This window comes from Leopardus geoffroyi, chromosome A1 (genome assembly GCF_018350155.1).
Source record: "Leopardus geoffroyi isolate Oge1 chromosome A1, O.geoffroyi_Oge1_pat1.0, whole genome shotgun sequence".
NCBI classification, from domain to species: domain Eukaryota; kingdom Metazoa; phylum Chordata; class Mammalia; order Carnivora; family Felidae; genus Leopardus; species Leopardus geoffroyi.
The window spans coordinates 213,104,006-213,123,164 of NC_059326.1; the positions used below are offsets into that span (position 1 = coordinate 213,104,006).

The following is a 19,159-nucleotide window of genomic DNA, read 5'->3' on the forward strand; positions in this document are numbered from 1 at the left end:
ATGCTTTGGGGGTAAGAGCAAGATATAGACAAGTCATAGGGAGGACTGTGCAAAGGCAAGTGACAAGGGCAATAAAGGAGAGTGAATTTTAAAACTTGATAAAAACAGTTCTCACCTGAAAAAGTAGAAGGCCATTAACAAACCAGCTCCTAGTAAGGCCCCCACAACAATTCCTGTCACTGCCGATTCTTCTAGACCACCTGCTTAAAAAAGAAACATAGATAATCAGAGTTCATTTTGAGAAACAGAAATGTCTCAAGTTTCGTTCACTGGAAGGTGTATCTCAATTTCCCACTTGAGGCAAATTTTCCTTTTTTTTAAGAAAGATTTTCTAGGGGATCCTGCACCTTCATTTGTTTGCTAAGCGCAAAGCTTCAGAAGCATTTAAGAAAGGACCAGATGGACGAACATACCACTCGAAGAGAGTGAGAACAATGAGAAAAAGCAGGTTCCAAAAGTATCTGAGGAGCACAAGGACTGAAGTTTTAGACACATCCACACTGAGTTCATAGTCAGAGAAGACAACTGGACAGACCATGGGACTGACCCAGCACATCTTACTTTCACAGATGGATGATGACACTTCAAAGTGCTAGATTTGGTGAAAAATGCACTGGGTTAATATTCTGTTTTTAGATGTTCTCTCACCAGAGCCAGAGTTTCATGTCAAAATGTCCTATATAGCTTTGCAAAGATGGGAATAACAACTTGAAACAATCAAATTCAGTAGTGTCCCAGTTATTATATAAACATGACAAAAAGCTAGCTTTATATAAACAGTATAGTGTCAGCCTTTAATGCATTATCTCATTTAATCCTCAGAACAGCTCTAAGAGTTGGGTGCGTTTTTTTCATTTTACATATGGGAACACTGAGGTTTAAAGAGGTAAAGGAATATTCCTAGGGTCACAAAACCAGTAAGTGACAAGGGTGGGATTTCAAACCCATGCCCAGTAACTCCAGAGAATGTTCTTAACACACTTCTGCCCTACTCCTCCCCGTAATTATTGCATATACATAAATAACATGGTTTGAAGGCTGGACCCAAAATAATAAGCATAAATACATTAGCCTAAAGTGACCAACTGGCCTGAAAGATCAATATTCACTTGGTTCTCCCTCACTAGCTTATCAAAGGGTCTCTCTAAAGCAATGATTTCCAACAGTCTCCTATTTGTAAGCTCCTTATAAGAATGTCCACTTGTGGGGCGCCTGGGTGGCTTAGTCCATTAAGTGTCCGACTTCAGCTCAGGTCATGATCTCGCATTTCATGAGTTTAAGCCCTGCATCGGGCTCTGTGCTGACAGCTCAGAGCCGGGAGCCTGCTTTGGATTCTGTGTCTCCCCCTCTCTCTGCCCCTCCCCTGCTTGTGCTCTCTGTCTCTCAAAAAATGAATAAATGTTAAAAAATTAAAAAAAAAAAAAAAAGAATGTCCATTTGCTGGGGCACCTGGGTGGCTCAGTCAGTTAAGCATCTGACTTTGGTTCAGGTCATGATCTCATGATTCATGGTTTCAAGCCCCACATCAGGCTCTGTGCTCTGTGTCTCCTTCTCTCTCTTCCCTTCACCCACTCGTGCTCTCCCTCTCTCTCTCTCTCTCTCTCTCAAAAATAAATAAACACTAAAAAATTTTAATTAAAAATAAAAGAATGCCCACTTGCTTCTATATTTATGACAAGGCTTCTCATGAATAATATATTTTACACTTATTTGCTAATTTGCAAATTTGGGAGTGTTTAAATCCGAGGGGTAGGAAGGTACCAACAAACTCTGAAGATCAGACTGAGACTTGCTACACATTTACTATTTGATCTTTTTATTTTCCCCAACTAGCAATGCCAGATGCTAAGAGATGATACATAGTAAGAGATGGAGTAATAGGGAGAAGTCATCTAGCATTTTGGGAAAAGATGAAAGAGAAGAAAGACCTAGAAACCTCTGGTGAAGGTGGGGTGCCAGTTCGTGAACTGTTCCCCTGGGTTTTACCACATCGGAAAAAGAAAGCTGAACGTTCGGAACATGGGCTCCTAGAGAACATCTGTCTTTTAAACTTGCATAACACTGACACTAAAGATGGTGAAACACAGCACAAGTTAAGTCTCTAAACTTACATGATTTGCAAGGAGAGCTGTTTGTGTGCTCCACGATTCTGGTTTCATCTATTCTCAGTTTTAAAGGTCCCCACGGATATTTGACATTCGGCCGCATTTCAAAACGACCTTCTTTTCCAAAGTAATCACCGATAACCTACGTAAAAGCAGAAAACATGCAAACTGAAAGGTCGAAGTTATCTGTTTCCAAAGGAGGCATAGGGTGGGCTCCCTTGTGACACTGACTATAATGATGTGTTTTTGAGGACTTTGTAAGTCAGGATTTGTGGTCACTGATGGTGCTTTCAAAGGAGGCATAATTGAGGGAGAACTGTGGCTCCCCATGGCAGGAAAGTGGTTACACAGAAAACAATAATCTTGGAACTCATGGCTCTTCCCTCGCTCATCCGAGGAGGTGCTGCTTGACCCGTCTGCCGTCTGCCACAGAGCAGCCCACACACAGGCAGCCATTTGTAAGGCCCCAGTTACTTTTAGGGATGTGGGAGAGAGTCAGGCATCTCATACCCAGATTAAGCCAGTCCAGGTACACAGCCTCATACCACTCAATTAGCTGGGCACATAAAGGGTCAAAAGTATCTCTTAGGAACATCCTGTTTCACCCTCCTCTGTTTGGAACATTATTCCCTGATTTCGAGAGTTACATTCTCCTCTCTGCTGAATTTATCCCATTTGCACCCCATTTCCAGACAACTTTTTTTTCACTTGGTTCAGTTTTCTTTGGTGCTCACTTCAAGGTTCACCCACGGTTCCTGGTTCAAACAGATGTTCCATCAGCTACCTGGGCCCTGATCTAGAAGTACCTTCCCACCCAGGTTCTCAGGATCTGTTTCTCTTGTCTTCCTGGGCGCCAGCACACTGCTCCTGAGTGGCCTGTGACATCTCCTCCTCTGTCTTCTGAAGGAGGGCCAGCAAGCTCTCACAGGCTAGCTCATGTCATAGTAAAGAGAATTCTAGATAATCACCAAAATACAACAATCACTGGCATGTACGGAGCATGTTCCAAGTACTTTAACCTCACAACGAGCCCATAATAGACTATTACTATCCTCCCTTTACAGAGGGAGAGACTAGAATGCACATGGGACTCAGACCACTCCAAGGGTGAAAAATCATTCAGTACATGCAGCAAGTGTCAGGTCCAGCTGGCTCTCCTCCTCCCACAAAGGCCACATATGTGTGTACTAAGACAAAAGCAGCAAGCCCTTTAGGCCAGGGTCACATCAAGTGCTATGGAAACACCAACCCTGAATGAGAGCCATCAAAGAAGCACATTTGGCCACTGGAAACAGGATTTCCCCACTCAGGATAAACATGGAACCGTTTCTTGAAATCTTCCAGGATCCCCTCAACCAGAAGGGAGCCCTCTCTACTTGGAAACTCCTAGATTTCCAGCTCATTTTTACTTGGAGGCTGCTCTGGGGACAGCTATTTGGACACCAGAACAAATGCATTCCTGGAACCTCAACAAGCAGAAGGAGCAGCCGAGGCAGAGTCTCATTCGCTCACCTCCTGGGTGCCCGCCTCTGGGTCTGTCATTGCAATCACAGAGAAGTCCCCGTACCGGTCTCCGTTGGCATCTATGGACACCTTCCCGGCAATACCTAGAGGATGAGACGGGAAGAACTCCAAGTTAGTGACTTCAAAGGCCTCTGTCTGCCAACAAAAACAAGAAAATGAATTGACAGGATTTTTTAAACAAACTCATGCCACAGGGAAGCTCATCAGACTCTGAGCATTTTTGTTGGCATTTGGAAAGACATTGTAATTTCATCTGTGTCTGCATTCCTAAATTCTTAACATTTCTCCATTTAAAAATGAAAAGAAAAAGAAAGAAATGACCCTCTTTGGGGAATATGTTTAGAAAAAAAAAAAAGATTAGGGCTAATCCTGAAAGCAGCATGCTTATCCCAGAGTCTTGTATGAATTAAAAACAAACAAAAACTGCAAAGAGAGAGAGGCTGGAGGTGTGGTGCACTCCTAGACCTGTCATGAGTTCGTGTTATCACTGACCAAACATTATAGAAGAGAAGTCATTCCAGGCCCAGGACTCAGTGAATGTGCATCACTATAGGCACACTCAATGTACAGGAGAGCAGAGGGCCTGCTTCACAGGCCATGGGAGCCAAGAGCTACAGAAGAGTTAGTCTTCACCCGACTTGTGTTCATTAATTCATTTTTATTGTGTTTTGTTTTAGGGGTGTTTTCCCAGTTTTATTGAGCTATAATTGACATACCTCACTGAGTTTCAAGCATCCAGCATAAAGGTCTGACTTGGGTATATTGTGAAATGATCACTACAGTAAGTTTAGTTGACATCTGTCATCTCATATAGATACATGAAGTCACTCGTTGTTTATCCACATGAGTTCTGGGTCGTTACTAGGTGCTGAACTGGACACATTCCCCACTCAAGACAGGGGCAGCCTGGACTAAGGATTTCACTTGTTCGCACTGGAATCTGACTGCACGTATTTTAATCCTGGCTTTCACATTTACTAGCTCTGTGACCCTGGGCAAGCACTTAGCCCTCTGGGTCTCCACCTTCAGGACTGTAAAAGAGGTGCACTAGTACCTCTCAGCCAAGAGACTGTTGAGAAGATTAAATGAGCTACAACAGGTAAAAACTTCCACCACAAGTATAAAAGAAGTTAGTTGTTGGGGCGCCTGGGTGGCGCAGTCGGTTAAGCGTCCGACTTCAGCCAGGTCACGATCTCGCGGTCCGTGAGTTCGAGCCCCGCGTCAGGCTCTGGGTCAGGCTTTGGGCTGATGGCTCAGAGCCTGGAGCCTGCTTCTGATTCTGTGTCTCCCTCTCTCTCTGCCCCTCCCCCGTTCATGCTCTGTCTCTCTCTGTCCCCAAAAAAATAAACGTTGAAAAAATAAAAAATAAAAAATAAAAAATAAAAAAAAAAGAAGTTAGTTGTTTTCTTCTACTGTTAGTGTGCCTGGAATACCACCACTACTGTGCCCGGAATCTGGGAGAGGGCATCTGACCATGCCCACACCACTCAGAAAAGGAGCTGGCACATCCAGTTGGAGACTCAAAGAGGATTCAGTAAAAGAGCAGATCTTTCATAGGAATACTAGTAAAATCCATGATTTAGACAAGCAGCCATCAGGAAGTAGCAGTATTCTAAGCAGAAACGCCAGCCTTGTTCATATTTACAAAGTCATGGAAGCTGAAAGGAACCAGAGGGACCGTGACATTCTGGGGTAGGTGGCCCATGCGTGTGGAAGGAAGCAGTGAGACGTAAGGCTGGCATAGGATGGCCAGAGCATGGAAAGCCTGAGTGCCCACACAAAGGATTTCAATTTGCTTTGGCTAGCAACAGTGGCTTAGACAGCTAATCAGTAAAAGAGAATATGTATCATTAGTTGATATTAAATGTCTATACTGTAATTTTCATTAACTAAGCAAGAGAAGCATAGGTCAGCCACATTCTAATTAACTAAGGCAATTTGTTTTCTTTCATTTTAAACTGTGTTAAAGTTCAGTGTAATTCTTAGTGTTTCTATTGATTTGATTCTCTCTGGAAGTAAAATGAATGTCTGGGAAAAGGGATCCCAAGGGAAAGTTCCATCCTCTAGTGTGGTTTGGAGAGGGCAAGTATTTGGGTTTACTGTCCTTTTGGTTATGGTTTGAGGGCCCACTCATTTTTCAAGACTTTGGTCTACTTTGCCGCAAACAGAATGGAGCTACCATTCATCTTGATTTTTTTGTCTTTCTAATATATGCCGGTTACAGAGGATACACCTATCTTAAACTTGTTTATTCTTGACAGCCTATACAACGTTTAAGTCACATATGTCATTTTTAAACATCATATTTATCTTGGGGCACCTGGGTGGCTCACTGACTCAAGCATCCGACTTCGGCTCAGTCATGATCCCGCAGTTCATGGGCTCAAGCCCGAAATCAGGCTCTGTGCTGACAGCTTGGAGCCTGGAGCCTGCTTCAGATTCTGTGTCTCCCTCTCTCTCTGCCCCTCTCCTGCTCATGCTCAGTCTCTCTCTCTCTCAAATGTAAATAAACATTTTTTAAAATCTTTTGAAAACATCATATTTATCTCCAAACATATTGTCTATCCAAAACCATTTGTTATCCTGTTCAGAGGTGTTTATAAAGAAAGATGTGTTCTGCTAAGGGTTTTGTAGAGTATTTTATAAGACAAGGTGGCCCTAGTAATCCAAGACCTCATTACACTTTAAGCTATTACAATTCTGCCAAGAAATGGGGTGAGAACCCTCAGGGTGGCCAATTAGCAAGTGAGACTTCACCTGAGAGTATTGTGTATAAGGTGAGATTGTCAAGCTGACAGCAGAATTTTCCTGTACATAAGTAATGAGACTTTCCACCCTCATTTCCATTGGCCTGTAGTGGACTTCAAAGTTTGAGCCACAGTCCTATTTACCTTGTCACTCTGACCTCTCCCACAGAGAGGAAATTCAGCTTCTTCCCAGGCCATTTATTGAGAGCCTTGAAAGACGGTCATTGGTTTCACAGTAATAAAATCCAAATTTGTCAAATAACATCCAGAGTATTTTTCCCTTAACAATTTAATGGTCACTTACAGAATGACCATTTCTCAGAGTTCTTTTGGGAGCTACCCTCAGACTGATCATTGTTTAGCAAATAAAATGGGCTTTCCAAATAATTCAAGCCCAAAACTTACATTGGCTTCAATTATCTTTATATCTGGACAAATAAGAGTCTAAATTTAGACTCGACTATATAGTTGATTGTTTTAGGACTCATTTCATATTGTCTGTGTAGACCTGGCCCTAGAATGGAAGCATCAGGATGACCTATGGGAAAATTTAGTCCATGCCCTCTTTACAATGCTGAATTCCAACCCTTGTGGGCACCTGCCCTTCCCTTAACAACCTCCTTCAGAAGACCAAGAACAAATGACCACACCATGTAGTAAGGAACAGCTAAAAATGGGATGTGGCCTACCAAGGTTATGTCCACACACACACTAGTTTCTCAGTGTATTGGGCACAACTTCTGGGAAATCTGACTCTGTCCTAATATGCCCCCTGAATTATCTGATTGGATTCCAGCTCCTCAACTGAAGCAGTCACAAGTTGAGCAAGACAATCCTGGAGGCTTATTTGTTTGTCATGTCCTACAATCTGTCTAAACTTAACGTAGATGCTACTCTAGTGTCAAGTAAGACGTGACATTCACTAAAACCACCACAGAGAAACTAAAGCCAATTGTCATCATATTTGCTGCCCAGACAACTGGAACTTGACCTCTCAGCACTGTCCTATCATTCCTAATAAACGAGGGCAGGATGAGGCAATGGAGTGCATTGAAGTCCCAAATGAATATGTGTGTGTGTGTGTGTGTGTGTGTGAGCATGCGCGCTCCAAATCTAGACTTGGCAGTACTTGTTCCCATCACTGAAAAATTTCATTAATTGAATTGCAAATAGATGTAAGCATAGCCCAGTGTATGAAAGGGCTCACAGGAAGAGGTAGTGTGATGTAGGACTCAAAGGGCTCTTGTCGGTCATCAGCTAGTCCAACTCCTTCATACAGGTGATGACAGAGTAGCCCAAAATACTGTGACAGTGGCTAGGATGCAGGTTCCCTGAACTCCTGGTCCAGCAATCTGTACTCCATATCAGTGGTTTTTAAATGATACCCATCAGTATACTATACTTTATTTTCCACATAGTCCCCGTAAGGACTCCTTTTAAAGACTTCAGAAAGATCATGTCCCTCAAAACTTTCTGGTGGCTTTCTATCTCACTCTGGGTGGAAACTAAAGTCACCAGCACAGCTTCCAGATGCATGTGATTTGTCCCCCACTCCCTCTCTGACTGTGGCTCCTATCACACAGCCCTTCACGTGCTGTGCTTGAGCCCAACAGGCCTCTTTGCTCTTCAGGGGGGCCACTCAGCACTCTCTCGCCAGATACACTCAAGGTCTCTGTGTTCGCTGCTCTGTCTGGAATGTTCCCTCCTAAACATCTACATAATTTCTTTCACTTTACTCAGGTCTCTACTCAACTTCAACGTACCAGAGACCTTCCCCAGCCACTCTCTTTATTTTTTTTTTAACTTTTTTTTTTTATTATATGAAATTTATTGTCCAATTGGTTTCCATACAACAGCCACTCTCTTTAAATTAGCAGTCCTCCCACCACCCCCTCCTGTCACTGTCTATCTCCCTACCCTGCTTTGTTTTATTGCCCCTGAAATGGTGTATTTGTTTATCACCAGTTCCCTCCACTACCTGGAAAGCTCAACTGATTGCAGGGAGGGTCTTTAGCTCACTGCTGAATCCTCAGCACTTTGAACAGTGCCTAGCATATAGCAGGTGCTCAAGAATATTTGATGAATGAATGGATGCATGAATATAAAACTGACATCTGCAAGGCTCCAGCAGCTGGGTCATTCTCATTGAGTCCCATGTTAATCTTCTTCGAGACTATCAGTGAAGTGAAAGGAAATCAGAATTCTATACACTATTAGCAAGAATTCAGACCAGGAGACCTTTTGGGAAGATATTTGGCAATATTTAATGCACCTTAAAAGGCACTAACATACTTTTGAACCCAGATATCTCATGACTAGAAATATTCCCCATTGGATGTACTCACAAAAATTCATCAAGATGTGTAAGATGCTTGAGATAGCATTTTGCATAACAGCAAAAACTGTAAACAACTGAAGTATCCGTCAATAGGAAACTGATTAAAGAAATCCTTGTACAACCATATAGTAGAAAAATATAGAACCATCATTTTAAACTGTGCTGAATCTATGAGTGCTCATATGGAAAAATTTTTTACTTGACATACAAGTTTTAAAAATTTTTTTTTCAACGTTTATTTATTTTTGGGACAGAGAGAGACAGAGCATGAACGGGGGAGGGGCAGAGAGAGAGGGAGACACAGAATCAGAAACAGGCTCCAGGCTCTGAGCCATCAGCCCAGAGCCTGACGCGGGGCTCGAACTCACAGACCGCGAGATCGTGACCTGGCTGAAGTCGGACGCTTAACCAACTGCACCACCCAGGCGCCCCGACATACAAGTTTTAAAAAAAGATGAGATGGAAGAGTGACATTCATTGTATGGTTCCTTTTGTATAAATTTTTTTGATAAGATATATAAATGCATATGTGCTGGCAGAAGGCACAAAATATTTTTAGACTAAATCATAGGAAATTGTTAATAGTGGTTACATTAGGGAGAGGAGACTAGGGTGGGAAGCAAAACTTTCACTTTTCATTTTGTACATTTTTGTACTGTTTAAATTTTCCAGCCAAGAATAGTCTCATTCTTGTACAATTTTTAAATGTCAACAGAGGTTGCTTGAGTGATGAGATTATGGGCCATTTTTTTGCTGTGGTTCATATACTTCTCTGTTCTAAAGAAAGCCACAGCTGATATTCACCACTTTAGAAATAAAATAAAAACAGAGGGCTTGATTAGACTTGCTTATAATCTCAAACTACCCATGATTAAATTGATGAATGTGTATCTGGGATTATTTCATTTAAAACTGATCACAGAACTCTTCACAAACCAATTATTTGTTGTGAATAAGGCTTGTGACAAATTTAATTTGAAGAAGCATAGAGTTGTTATCTAACAATCAAAAGGAGACAAGGTACTTCCTGTTTCAGTGGGATTCTTTCAAAGCACTTTCACAAGCTTTATCTCATTTAATTTTCACAACAAGCCTGTGAGGTAGTTTGAACTTGACATATTATCCTTACTTTACAGCTGAGGAAAACAGGAAACTGACAAAGTCCCATAGGTGTAAGAAAGAAAAACAGAACCAGGGAAGAAGCAGCTTGATCATCTACAGAGTGTTGTCATCTTATAGACTAAATCCTCACCTTCAAATGTTCTGTTCCAAGTCTGTTGGATAATTTTCCCTCCATCCTTCTTGCTGTAACCAGCTCTGAGTACTTCATGTAAAGCCAGAACATAGAGGAGGATGGCATCGTGGAATCCTTCAACAAACATGTTAACCTGAAAAGGAAACCCCAGTTGGGTGAGCCCAAACACCAATGACTCAACGTTCATGAATAATGCAAGCAAATCAAATGGTTAACAAGTTAGACTCAAGGTTCACAAGCAATGGCAGAGATGGGCAAAGTGTAGCCAACAAGAATCATGCCATGATTTTCCTGGTACTGGCTTAGTGAGGAAAATCCTTCCCAGGTTTAGGAATCTGGAGAGCAGACAAGATATTACACAAGTCAAGGAAATTGTACCTGTTGACGAGGTTAAGTATTCCAGGTGCATCACACTTGCCCATAGTTCCCTCTATACGGGTGCCTTCTTTCTTCCTCACGTCTACTCTCTACCTCAAGCCAGCCTAAGTCCAACCTCCCCCTTTAGGTTTTCATCTCCATCAGTCACCATGATCTCTCCATGCTCTGAATATAAAACTGACTAAAAGAACAGTAGGGATCCACTCATTCATGTTTGGATACTATTGAAAGCTTACTCTAGTGCTGGTGTTAAGGATTCAAAGAGGAGTACTATTCCTACCTGCCTGGCATCTGTGTCCTCTCTTCCATCAGCAATGGCATCTCAGTTTCTCTTTCCAGTTTGTGTTTGTACTGGTTCCTGTGGATCTGACCATCTCTACCCACCCTCTGGACTACCCCTCCCCACCCCAAGTTCTAAGGACAGGAATGGAAATATGCTGGGCCATTGGTTTACCCCAGCCAGGTCCTGGCTTAAGTAAGATAGCCCTTCCCCTCAAGAAACTTAAGCTCCATGTGAATTTGGGGAAGTCATTTAATTTCTTTGAGCATTGTTTCATTCAATAAGCATCATTTGAAAGTTCAGATACCATATTTAAACCCATTGAACATGAAATGAGAAAATACAATCTTGAAATTTAGTAGCTTAATTCTGTATAAAAGTACAAAAAAAAAAAAAAAACAAACACCACACACACACAAAAGCAAGTCTTTTTATTTCAGGAGAAATTGTCAAGAATGGAATGCCGTGGAGCAGAATGAATTCGGCATTCCACAGATGACCACCATAAGTCTTTGTGAGGAGGCATTCTATGCCTCATTCCTAGAAAAGGTTCCCATAGGAAGAGAGCCACAACTGACCTGCATCACCTAGTTCAAATACACAAACATCCATAGAAAACACAGCTCAATGTCCAGTGCTACTTGGCCTCATCTCATCCTTAAGGATGGTGAGTCCTGTTTTTTGTCATAGAAGCAAATGTTTTGCATTTGCCAAAGTTCAGTGCTGAGAGGCTGTTTAGAATAATGGCTAGAGCCTGGGCTCACTACCCAGAGCTGCCACTTCCTGGATGTGTTTCTCCACAACTCTGGGCCTCAGTTTTCCCTATCTGGAAAATGAGGAAAATAGTAGTACTTATCTCGTGGGGTTGCTCTTAGGTTTAAATGAACTAATAGATGTAAAAGACTTCCAACAGTGCCTAACAGAGTTGGCACTCACTGTTGGGTTTTATTGTTGTTATTGTCTACATATAGAGAATTATAAACCTAGGGATCCTGCTTAGCCTTTAATTCCTAACAGCAGTATTCAGAAAATAAGCATTCTACTTATGGTATAACATATCTTATGGACCCATTTTACACTTAATGGAAACTAAGGCTCCTTGTTCATGCTTTAACATGCCAAGCAGTGTTCTTACTTCCAGAATGTCACACCCTTAATTCTGCCCAAGCATAAGGTGTGCAGCCCGCACTGGTCAGTTCCACGGACCATCTGGGAGAAGAGAGGTGTCTGGTCGCAGAAAAGCTCAGAATTAGTTGCAGGTCCCAAAGTCTAATCCTAGCCCTGACACATTACTTAATCTCCCTAATCTTAAATTTCCTCACTGGCTGAATGGGGGTTTAGTGCCTGCTCATCCCACAGAGCTCTTCAGGAGACTGAATTAGTGATTGCATATAAAACATCAGAAACAGTTTCTGGGACTAAGAAAGCAAATGGTAGACATTGGCTTTCACTCTTAACCATCAGCTTAAGTCTCAGAGAGTCATTATTTTCTTAGGCAAAGAAGAATGATGTACAAATAACATCTAGTCAAAGATGATTTTCTGCTGATTTGGCTATGCTAATTCAATTTTCCAAAGGAATATGAAATTTTCACTTAAGCCATGAACTCATCATGGCTTAAGAAAGTGTGCATGCTGATGAGTTAATGAATTTTAATAAGTGGACTTTAGGGGCACCTGGGTGACTCAATCAGTTAAGCGTCCTACTCTTGATTTTGGCTCCATTCTCACAGTTCATGAGATTGAGCCCTGAATTGGGCTCTGCACTGACAGCATGGAGCCTGCTTGGGATTTTCTCTCCCTCTCTCTCTGCCCCTCCCCTGCTTGCACTCTCTCTCTCATAATAAACAAATAAACTTAAAAAAAATAACATAGTGGTCTTTAGCTGTGTAATTTCTTAGGCCATGGTAAAAACATTTTTCAAAAAAATCTATCTTCCCTAGGATAATTATATAAAACTCATCCTGCTACACAGGGAAGTCATACAGCCCTGGACAATGGGAAATATAAAGTGGCTCAGAAAAACTCTGGTCTAATCCTCTCAGTACTCTGAGAACCAAAAGAGCATCACTCCCCATTAGTCTTTCTGCACTCTCTAATTGAAGGTTTTCCCTCTCCTTTTTCCTGGGGAGCCTAGTCTGAGCCCTGTTAAATTGTAAATTACCAGCCACTGGGTATCAGCTCTCCACTTATCTTCCTCCCCCTCCTGATTCCTGCTCAAAACCTAGGGCCACCATGCTGACATTGGGCACCCAAAGCACTGGACATGCGCCCCAGCATCAACCACCTTCTGGCCCCTCCTCTTCCTTCCTTCTTGCTGTGCCCTCTAAATTGCCCCTTCTACAATTGCAGATTATCTGGCTGAGAAACATGAATTTGGATTACCCTTTTCCTAACAGGTTTGATGGTAGAAGAGAATAGATAGGTTCTGAACACATGGCCAGGTCTGAAAACTCATTCTATCTTGATTTGCAAATGGATCGCAAAATTTACCTTCTTTCCTCTCAAAGTGGCTGAGTGTTTCCCTCTCCTGCCAAAATTAGCAGGAGAGCTGCTGACCTGCGCCGAGGCTCACTGGCACCCTGGGCTGCTGCGGAGGAGGTTTCATAACACCTACCTCATAGGACTTCAAGCCAGAAGCAAAACCCCAGAGACCGTCTTTTCTCGAGGAGAACATTCTCACATCCACATGTGTTTTTTAATGGGAGGAAAGCCCATCAGCACATTATAGACACTAAAAATCACAAGTGCAAACATTTTTTTTAATGAGGAAGAAAAAGAGCCAGAGTATTAAGTTGCCTTTGAAACATTTTTCACTCGACCTCCAGGCTGAAAGGAACAAGATCATCTGCTCTGTCCCCCTGCCTGTGGTCATAACAAAATTTGAACCTCGAAATCCATGATCCATGACAGATCATGCTATAGTTACTAATCAAAGAAAATAGGACACCCTTACCTGAGTATTCCAGTATTTAGCATCATTTCTAGCCAAAAAGCTCTTCCGTACCATCATTAAGCTTAAGTCTTAATTAAATTCCTAAATGCAGCCATTCCCCTCTGCTAGATACCGAACAGAGTTTAGAGAACAATGTAGTTCTTGGGGCGCCTGGGTGGCTCAGTTTGTTAGGTGACCGACTTTGGCTCAGGTCATGATCTTGCAGTTTGTGAGTTCGAGCCCCGCATCGGGCTCCGTGCTGACAGCTCAGAGCCTGGGGCCTGCTTCAGATTCTGTGTCTCCCCCTCTCTCTACCCCTCCCCTGCTCATGCTCTGTGTCTCTTTCTCAATAATAAGTGTTAAAAAAATTTTTTTTAAAAGAGAGAACAATGTAGTTCTTGAGCCCTGGGAGTTTACAATCTCAACCAAATAGCCCCACAGTTCCACAAAACACATAGATGAACTCCATACTAGAAAGTTATGAAGCAGAAAGTTATGAAGCAATGAGGGACAAGAGTCAGAGTAATAATTATTTGTGCTGGGTATCATCAAATAAAGTATCTATCATTTAAACAAGATGGAAGTCGTTCATCATCTTCCACTCACTCTGGGAAGTTTTCCAGAACAAGGTAGCATGCTGGCACTAACTCTCTCATCATTTCATCTCCATCCTCCTGATCTTGCCCTTTTAGTTGGCCAGCATCAGATATTCCAAATGAAAGAAAGCCATTTTGCCACTGGCCTTCCTCTCTGATAGTGCCTGTCAGCCATGTCCATTAGTGTTTTTTAATTTTTTTTTAATCCTCTATCATGGGGAAAGCTGAATAGAAATCTTGTTATATTTTAACTGAGCATATAGAGTTGCCATTCATAACATGGCTCTTATCTGTGACAGTGAGCAAAGTCTTTCTTATTTCTCTTTGGAGAGGCAAGTTGATATATTGATAGATGAATTCTTCAATGCCTGAGTTCCAAACAAGTAAGCAAAGTATGCTGCATGCCTCAGCTGTTCTGTAAAGTGAGAATGAGTAACACAGCAGTAATCTAGCTCCTGGGATGTCTGGATATCTGAGAAAGACTCTAAAGCTCTCAGACCGAGGCTACTGGGAGAAAGCTACCAAAGTTAAATGCTAAGGCTAGGCTGCCCTGGGATTTTGCTTGTGGTATCCACATAACTCAAGCATATCACACAGTGGTTCTATCTTCCTTGCCACAAACCAATGGTTCGTAATGCAAATGAGGAAAGCTGAGGGTGTTGGACAACATTTCTCAAAAGTCTTTTGAAAAAGACATGACCCTTAACCTCTCACTCAGTTGAAGGGGAGATGGAGGAAAGGGAAATTTTGATGGCTTTCTGAAAAGGTAAGAGGAGAGACGGGTCCAGGACACCCAGAGACAGGTCCATCATAGCAGGAACAATGGCAACTTGTCTAATTAGTAATAAGACCCTCAAATGAAACTTATCCAGCTGGGCCCCTGTTGATCATGGACAGGGGAAAGAAATTGCCTGGGCATGCTACATGGGTAGGCCAAAGGTTAGAGAACATTATCATTTGATGAACACTTTACAAGTGATCTACATGCAATAAAAACAGAGATACTTTTTGTTTTAATTCAACTTTCTGTTGAATTAAAAAATTAAAAATCTATAATTTAGGGGGCACCTGGGTGGCCCAGTCAGTTAAATCTCTGACTTCAGCTCAGGTCATGATCTCATGGTTCGGGAGTTCAATCTTCACATCGGGCTCTGTGCTAACAGCTCAGAGCCTGGAGCCTGCTTTGGATTCTGTGTCTCCTCTCTCTCTGCCCCTCCCTCACCTCTCAAATATAAACATTAAATTTTTTTTTTACTCTATAATTTAGGATAACAGCAAGAACTTCCATAATCCAATGGACATCACAACCTCTTCAACACCAAAAGGCACAGTTCTCATTCTTACTGGCAGACACTCCCAATGTCTGCTCTTCTGTACTGGGCCTGCCTTCATGGAATTCACACTTGGTCACTTGCTTATTTTAGCCTTGAGGAAAGTTAAGTTGAAAATCTAAATCCTTATCCTAGTTGAAATCTGAGGAAATGCAAAGGTCAAGTGGCTTATTAACAACAGTGAGGCAGCACATCAGGGAGAGAGCCAGAACCCAGTTATGTGCTTGGCCGAAGCATTGCCATAATATCTGACATATTTCTTTCTCCCTATGCTGGGGTTTGCCCTAAGTTTTTCAAATAACTATCTCTATCCTGGGCTCAGCTACACCCCTATAGCAATACCTACTAGGATTAACTCAGATCTTATAGCCTAGAGTGTGGCTGCCGACAAACAGAGGTAGATTTTTTTCTCTCTCTCATCACCTAACACATAATGCATCATTAAACAAAAGCAGTCCTGAGAAGATTGTCAACTTATGACCCCTCATTTGTCTTCCATACCACAGCAACTGACTGCCCTTTTAATGACTGCAGCAGCAGTGGAGGCTAAATGCAGGCACCACAGTGCTGATACGTGGCACTCATTTATTTACACAAGCAAACCTCAGCAAGGAAGGCCATGTGGGGCCTGCTGGTGGGGAGCAACAAGGTAGAGGAGGACTCCATGGAATTGGCCTGTTGGAATTGGTGGCTGTGGAGCACAAGCAAATGATAATGACTTAAAAACTCTCCCCTTGCTCATGCAGAGAATTCAGTCATCTGATATATCTACCCTCTGAATGTGTCACACACACGTCATATCCAGATGCTTCTCATCACCCTTACCCTTGATGGCTTAGTTGAGAAATACACATACATAATGACATAATTGTCCCTGGCTTTCAGATGATCAAGCGAGCAATGTCTGCCCTTGGCCTTGATTTCCACCAGTACCTGACCAGATGTACCTCTGGAAGGCTTGGTGACCAAACCCCCAAGACTGCTCTGGACACTCTCTGGCCTCTCTTCCCAGGGGTCTGTGGTCCTGTCAGGCTCAATGTTGAAGTGGGTAAATGTGTATACCAAAATCCAATGAGAGAAGGGCTGGGGCATGCAGCAGATGGTGAGGTAGGCCCAAGCCAGTACAAGGGGTGACCAAGTCAAAGGGAGATGGAGACAAGGAAACATGAGAGGACAATTTCTGGCTTCATTATTTCCAAAAGGCCAAAATCAGAAAGCACATGTAAATTCTAATTTCTCCAACTTGATGACATCCTTTTAGACAACCTGAGAACTTCAGATCACTTCTCCTGAATTTCTTGAGTCATCTATAGATACGATGGCAAGGAAGAGATGAGCAAAAATCCAAGTTTAGGTGGGTTTTTTTTGGGGGGGAGGGGTGGTAGTTACTTCTTTTCATTTCTGTCTTGTATCTTAAAATAAAACCAGTCCCTTTTTCTTTAAGCAATTTCAAGATGTGGTAAGGACTGAGCTAAGATCCAGAACCCTAATTCCTAGTTCTAGCATTTTTGATTTATTCAATCACTGTAAACAGTCAGCAGCTTAATTTTGTTCAATTTTTAATTCAGAGCTTCCCAAGCTGTATTCCACAGAGGAAGAATTCTTTAAAATGTAATGGATGACTCTAGAAATAGCAGTAATGTGTCTAATAAGTTTACAAAATGCTAGGTTGAATAAAGTCAAGCAGTTCTCTTTACTGCCAGATAATTATCATAACAGCTAACTTTTACTGAACATCTCCTACATGCTAAGAGATATGTAAACACTTAAGTTCTACTGCATTTAGTCCTTACAAAACTTTCATAGATAAGTCCTGTTATTATCCCCTGAAAGAGACTCTGACTAACCCTTTAACAGAATGGAGATATCTTGGTCAATTGATTAGGTCAAAATTCCAGAAAATGTTGGGGCGGACAAGCTCTTAGTAGGGGTCCAAACCAGAACTGCCTAGTTATGACATTTATCTTATTGATATGTTCAGCCAACTAATCCTGGAAAAAAAGCTTTGTGCTCTACTTTGTGTTTTTAATTGACTTGGTAGCTCTACAAGTTGAGTACATAGACTGGAAAGAGCAATGAGAGACTATGAATGAGAAGACTAAGACAATGTTCTTCAGGGTGATGGAGGAATAGAACCCACACCTAGAGAGGGAATGAGATGGCAGAAGATGAAAGAAGAAAGGAGGAGAAGGTACATGAGGCAACAAGCTAACTGTCCCTCGTTTTTTAATCCAGTCTTTAAGCCAGAGCTAATACAACATGACTCAGATCAAGTGGATCAGGAGTTCTGATAAGTCATTGACTCAGATAAAGTTAACTGTGTTCCAGCAATTAATAAAAAGGCCTGTTATGCCAAAGGAGCATCTAAACAAGCTGGATGTTAAGGATGAGGGTCCTACTTCAGAGATCAGTCCGTTCCAAGCACATCAGCAGCCAAACCATGTAATAAAAGATCTACTAATGTAATGTTTTTTTAACTAGCACACAACATAAAATATGATGACTTTGATAAATAATAGTAATAAATGTAGCAAAGCTTCATCTACCCAGTTTCATCAAATAAAAAAAAGATGTCTCATATCAGCAAAGTTTCCAGGTTCTTAAACATTATTTCTCTAAGTATCAAAGTTTTTGAATACTATAAACACTTTTGATGGAAGTGCTTGTAAAATTAGCCACATACATTCCTGCCTTGGTAACATAAGTATGCTGAATGTGATATTAACTTATTACAATTCTCCATATGTAAGGCTATGACAATAGCCAGTCCAGTAGGCTTCATTGCTATTGAAAAGTGTACTGGGGGGCACCTGGGTGGCTCAGTCGCTTAAGTGTCCAGCTCTTGATTTCAGCTCAGGTCATGATCTCACAGTCATGAGATCGAGTCCCTGCAGCAGCCTCTGCACAGAGTGTGAATCCTGCTTGGGATTCTCCCTCTCCCTCTGCCCTGTCCCCATGTGCACATGTGCACTCTCTCTCTCTCTAAAGGGAAGAGAAGAGAAGAGAAGAGAAGAGAAGAGAAGAGAAGAGAAGAGAAAAGAAAAGAAAAGAAAAGAAAAGAAAAGAAAAGAAAAAAAAGAAAAGGAAAGGAAAGTGTATTGGGCTCTTTACACAATGCTGACACCAGACTTCTATGTTTCTAGATATTCTCACTTCTTCCATTCTGATAGAACATGAGCTGGGACCACTTCCTTTTCTGAAATGCTTCCTTCCCTTGGCTACTGATTGTTCTGCATCTCCTTATCTAGCCATTCCTGTTGGTGACTCCAGGGTTCTCAACAGCTAAAGAACTAAGTCTAAATGTTTCAGGGTGGTGAAAAACACTCTTTATTATTAGCCACACTCCCAAAAGAACTTTATGCCTTACTCTTTACAAAATCTCTTAGATTCTCTGAGCATGCCATGAAGTACCTTTACACATTAGCCCCTGGGCTTGGAATGCCCTCCACATGAGTCTTGTCTCATCCACAGCAAACTCCTACTCAACTTTACTGGACATTCTCAGATTACCCTCTCCAGATCCACCTTCTACCCTTCTTCAACCAGCTCTGTGCCCTGTGAGGCTGGCATATATGGACAACATCAACTGGGTCCCCTTGCCCTCTGGTTTCTGGTTGGTTCAGCAGATGAGAGGGTAGAAGGAGATAATGGTCAGGATGTGAGAGGCTGCA

General features: G+C 42.0%; 1 protein-coding gene across 4 annotated transcripts in view; it reads right to left on the reverse strand.

Moving 5' to 3' along the window:
* The window catches only part of NPR3 (natriuretic peptide receptor 3), a 99,178-nt gene that overhangs the window by 20,369 nt on the left and 59,650 nt on the right, over window positions 1-19,159 (reverse strand). For 3 of the 4 annotated variants that reach the window (XM_045440890.1, XM_045440898.1, XM_045440873.1), the window contains exons 4-7: window positions 9,967-10,102; window positions 3,618-3,712; window positions 2,112-2,247; window positions 116-203 (exon numbers count right to left, since the gene is read on the reverse strand). In XM_045440890.1, coding sequence (XP_045296846.1) covers window positions 116-203; window positions 2,112-2,247; window positions 3,618-3,712; window positions 9,967-10,102 — 455 coding nt within the window. The remainder of the gene's footprint in view (window positions 1-115; window positions 204-2,111; window positions 2,248-3,617; window positions 3,713-9,966; window positions 10,103-19,159) is intronic. The other variant, XM_045440881.1, reaches the window with a different exon arrangement.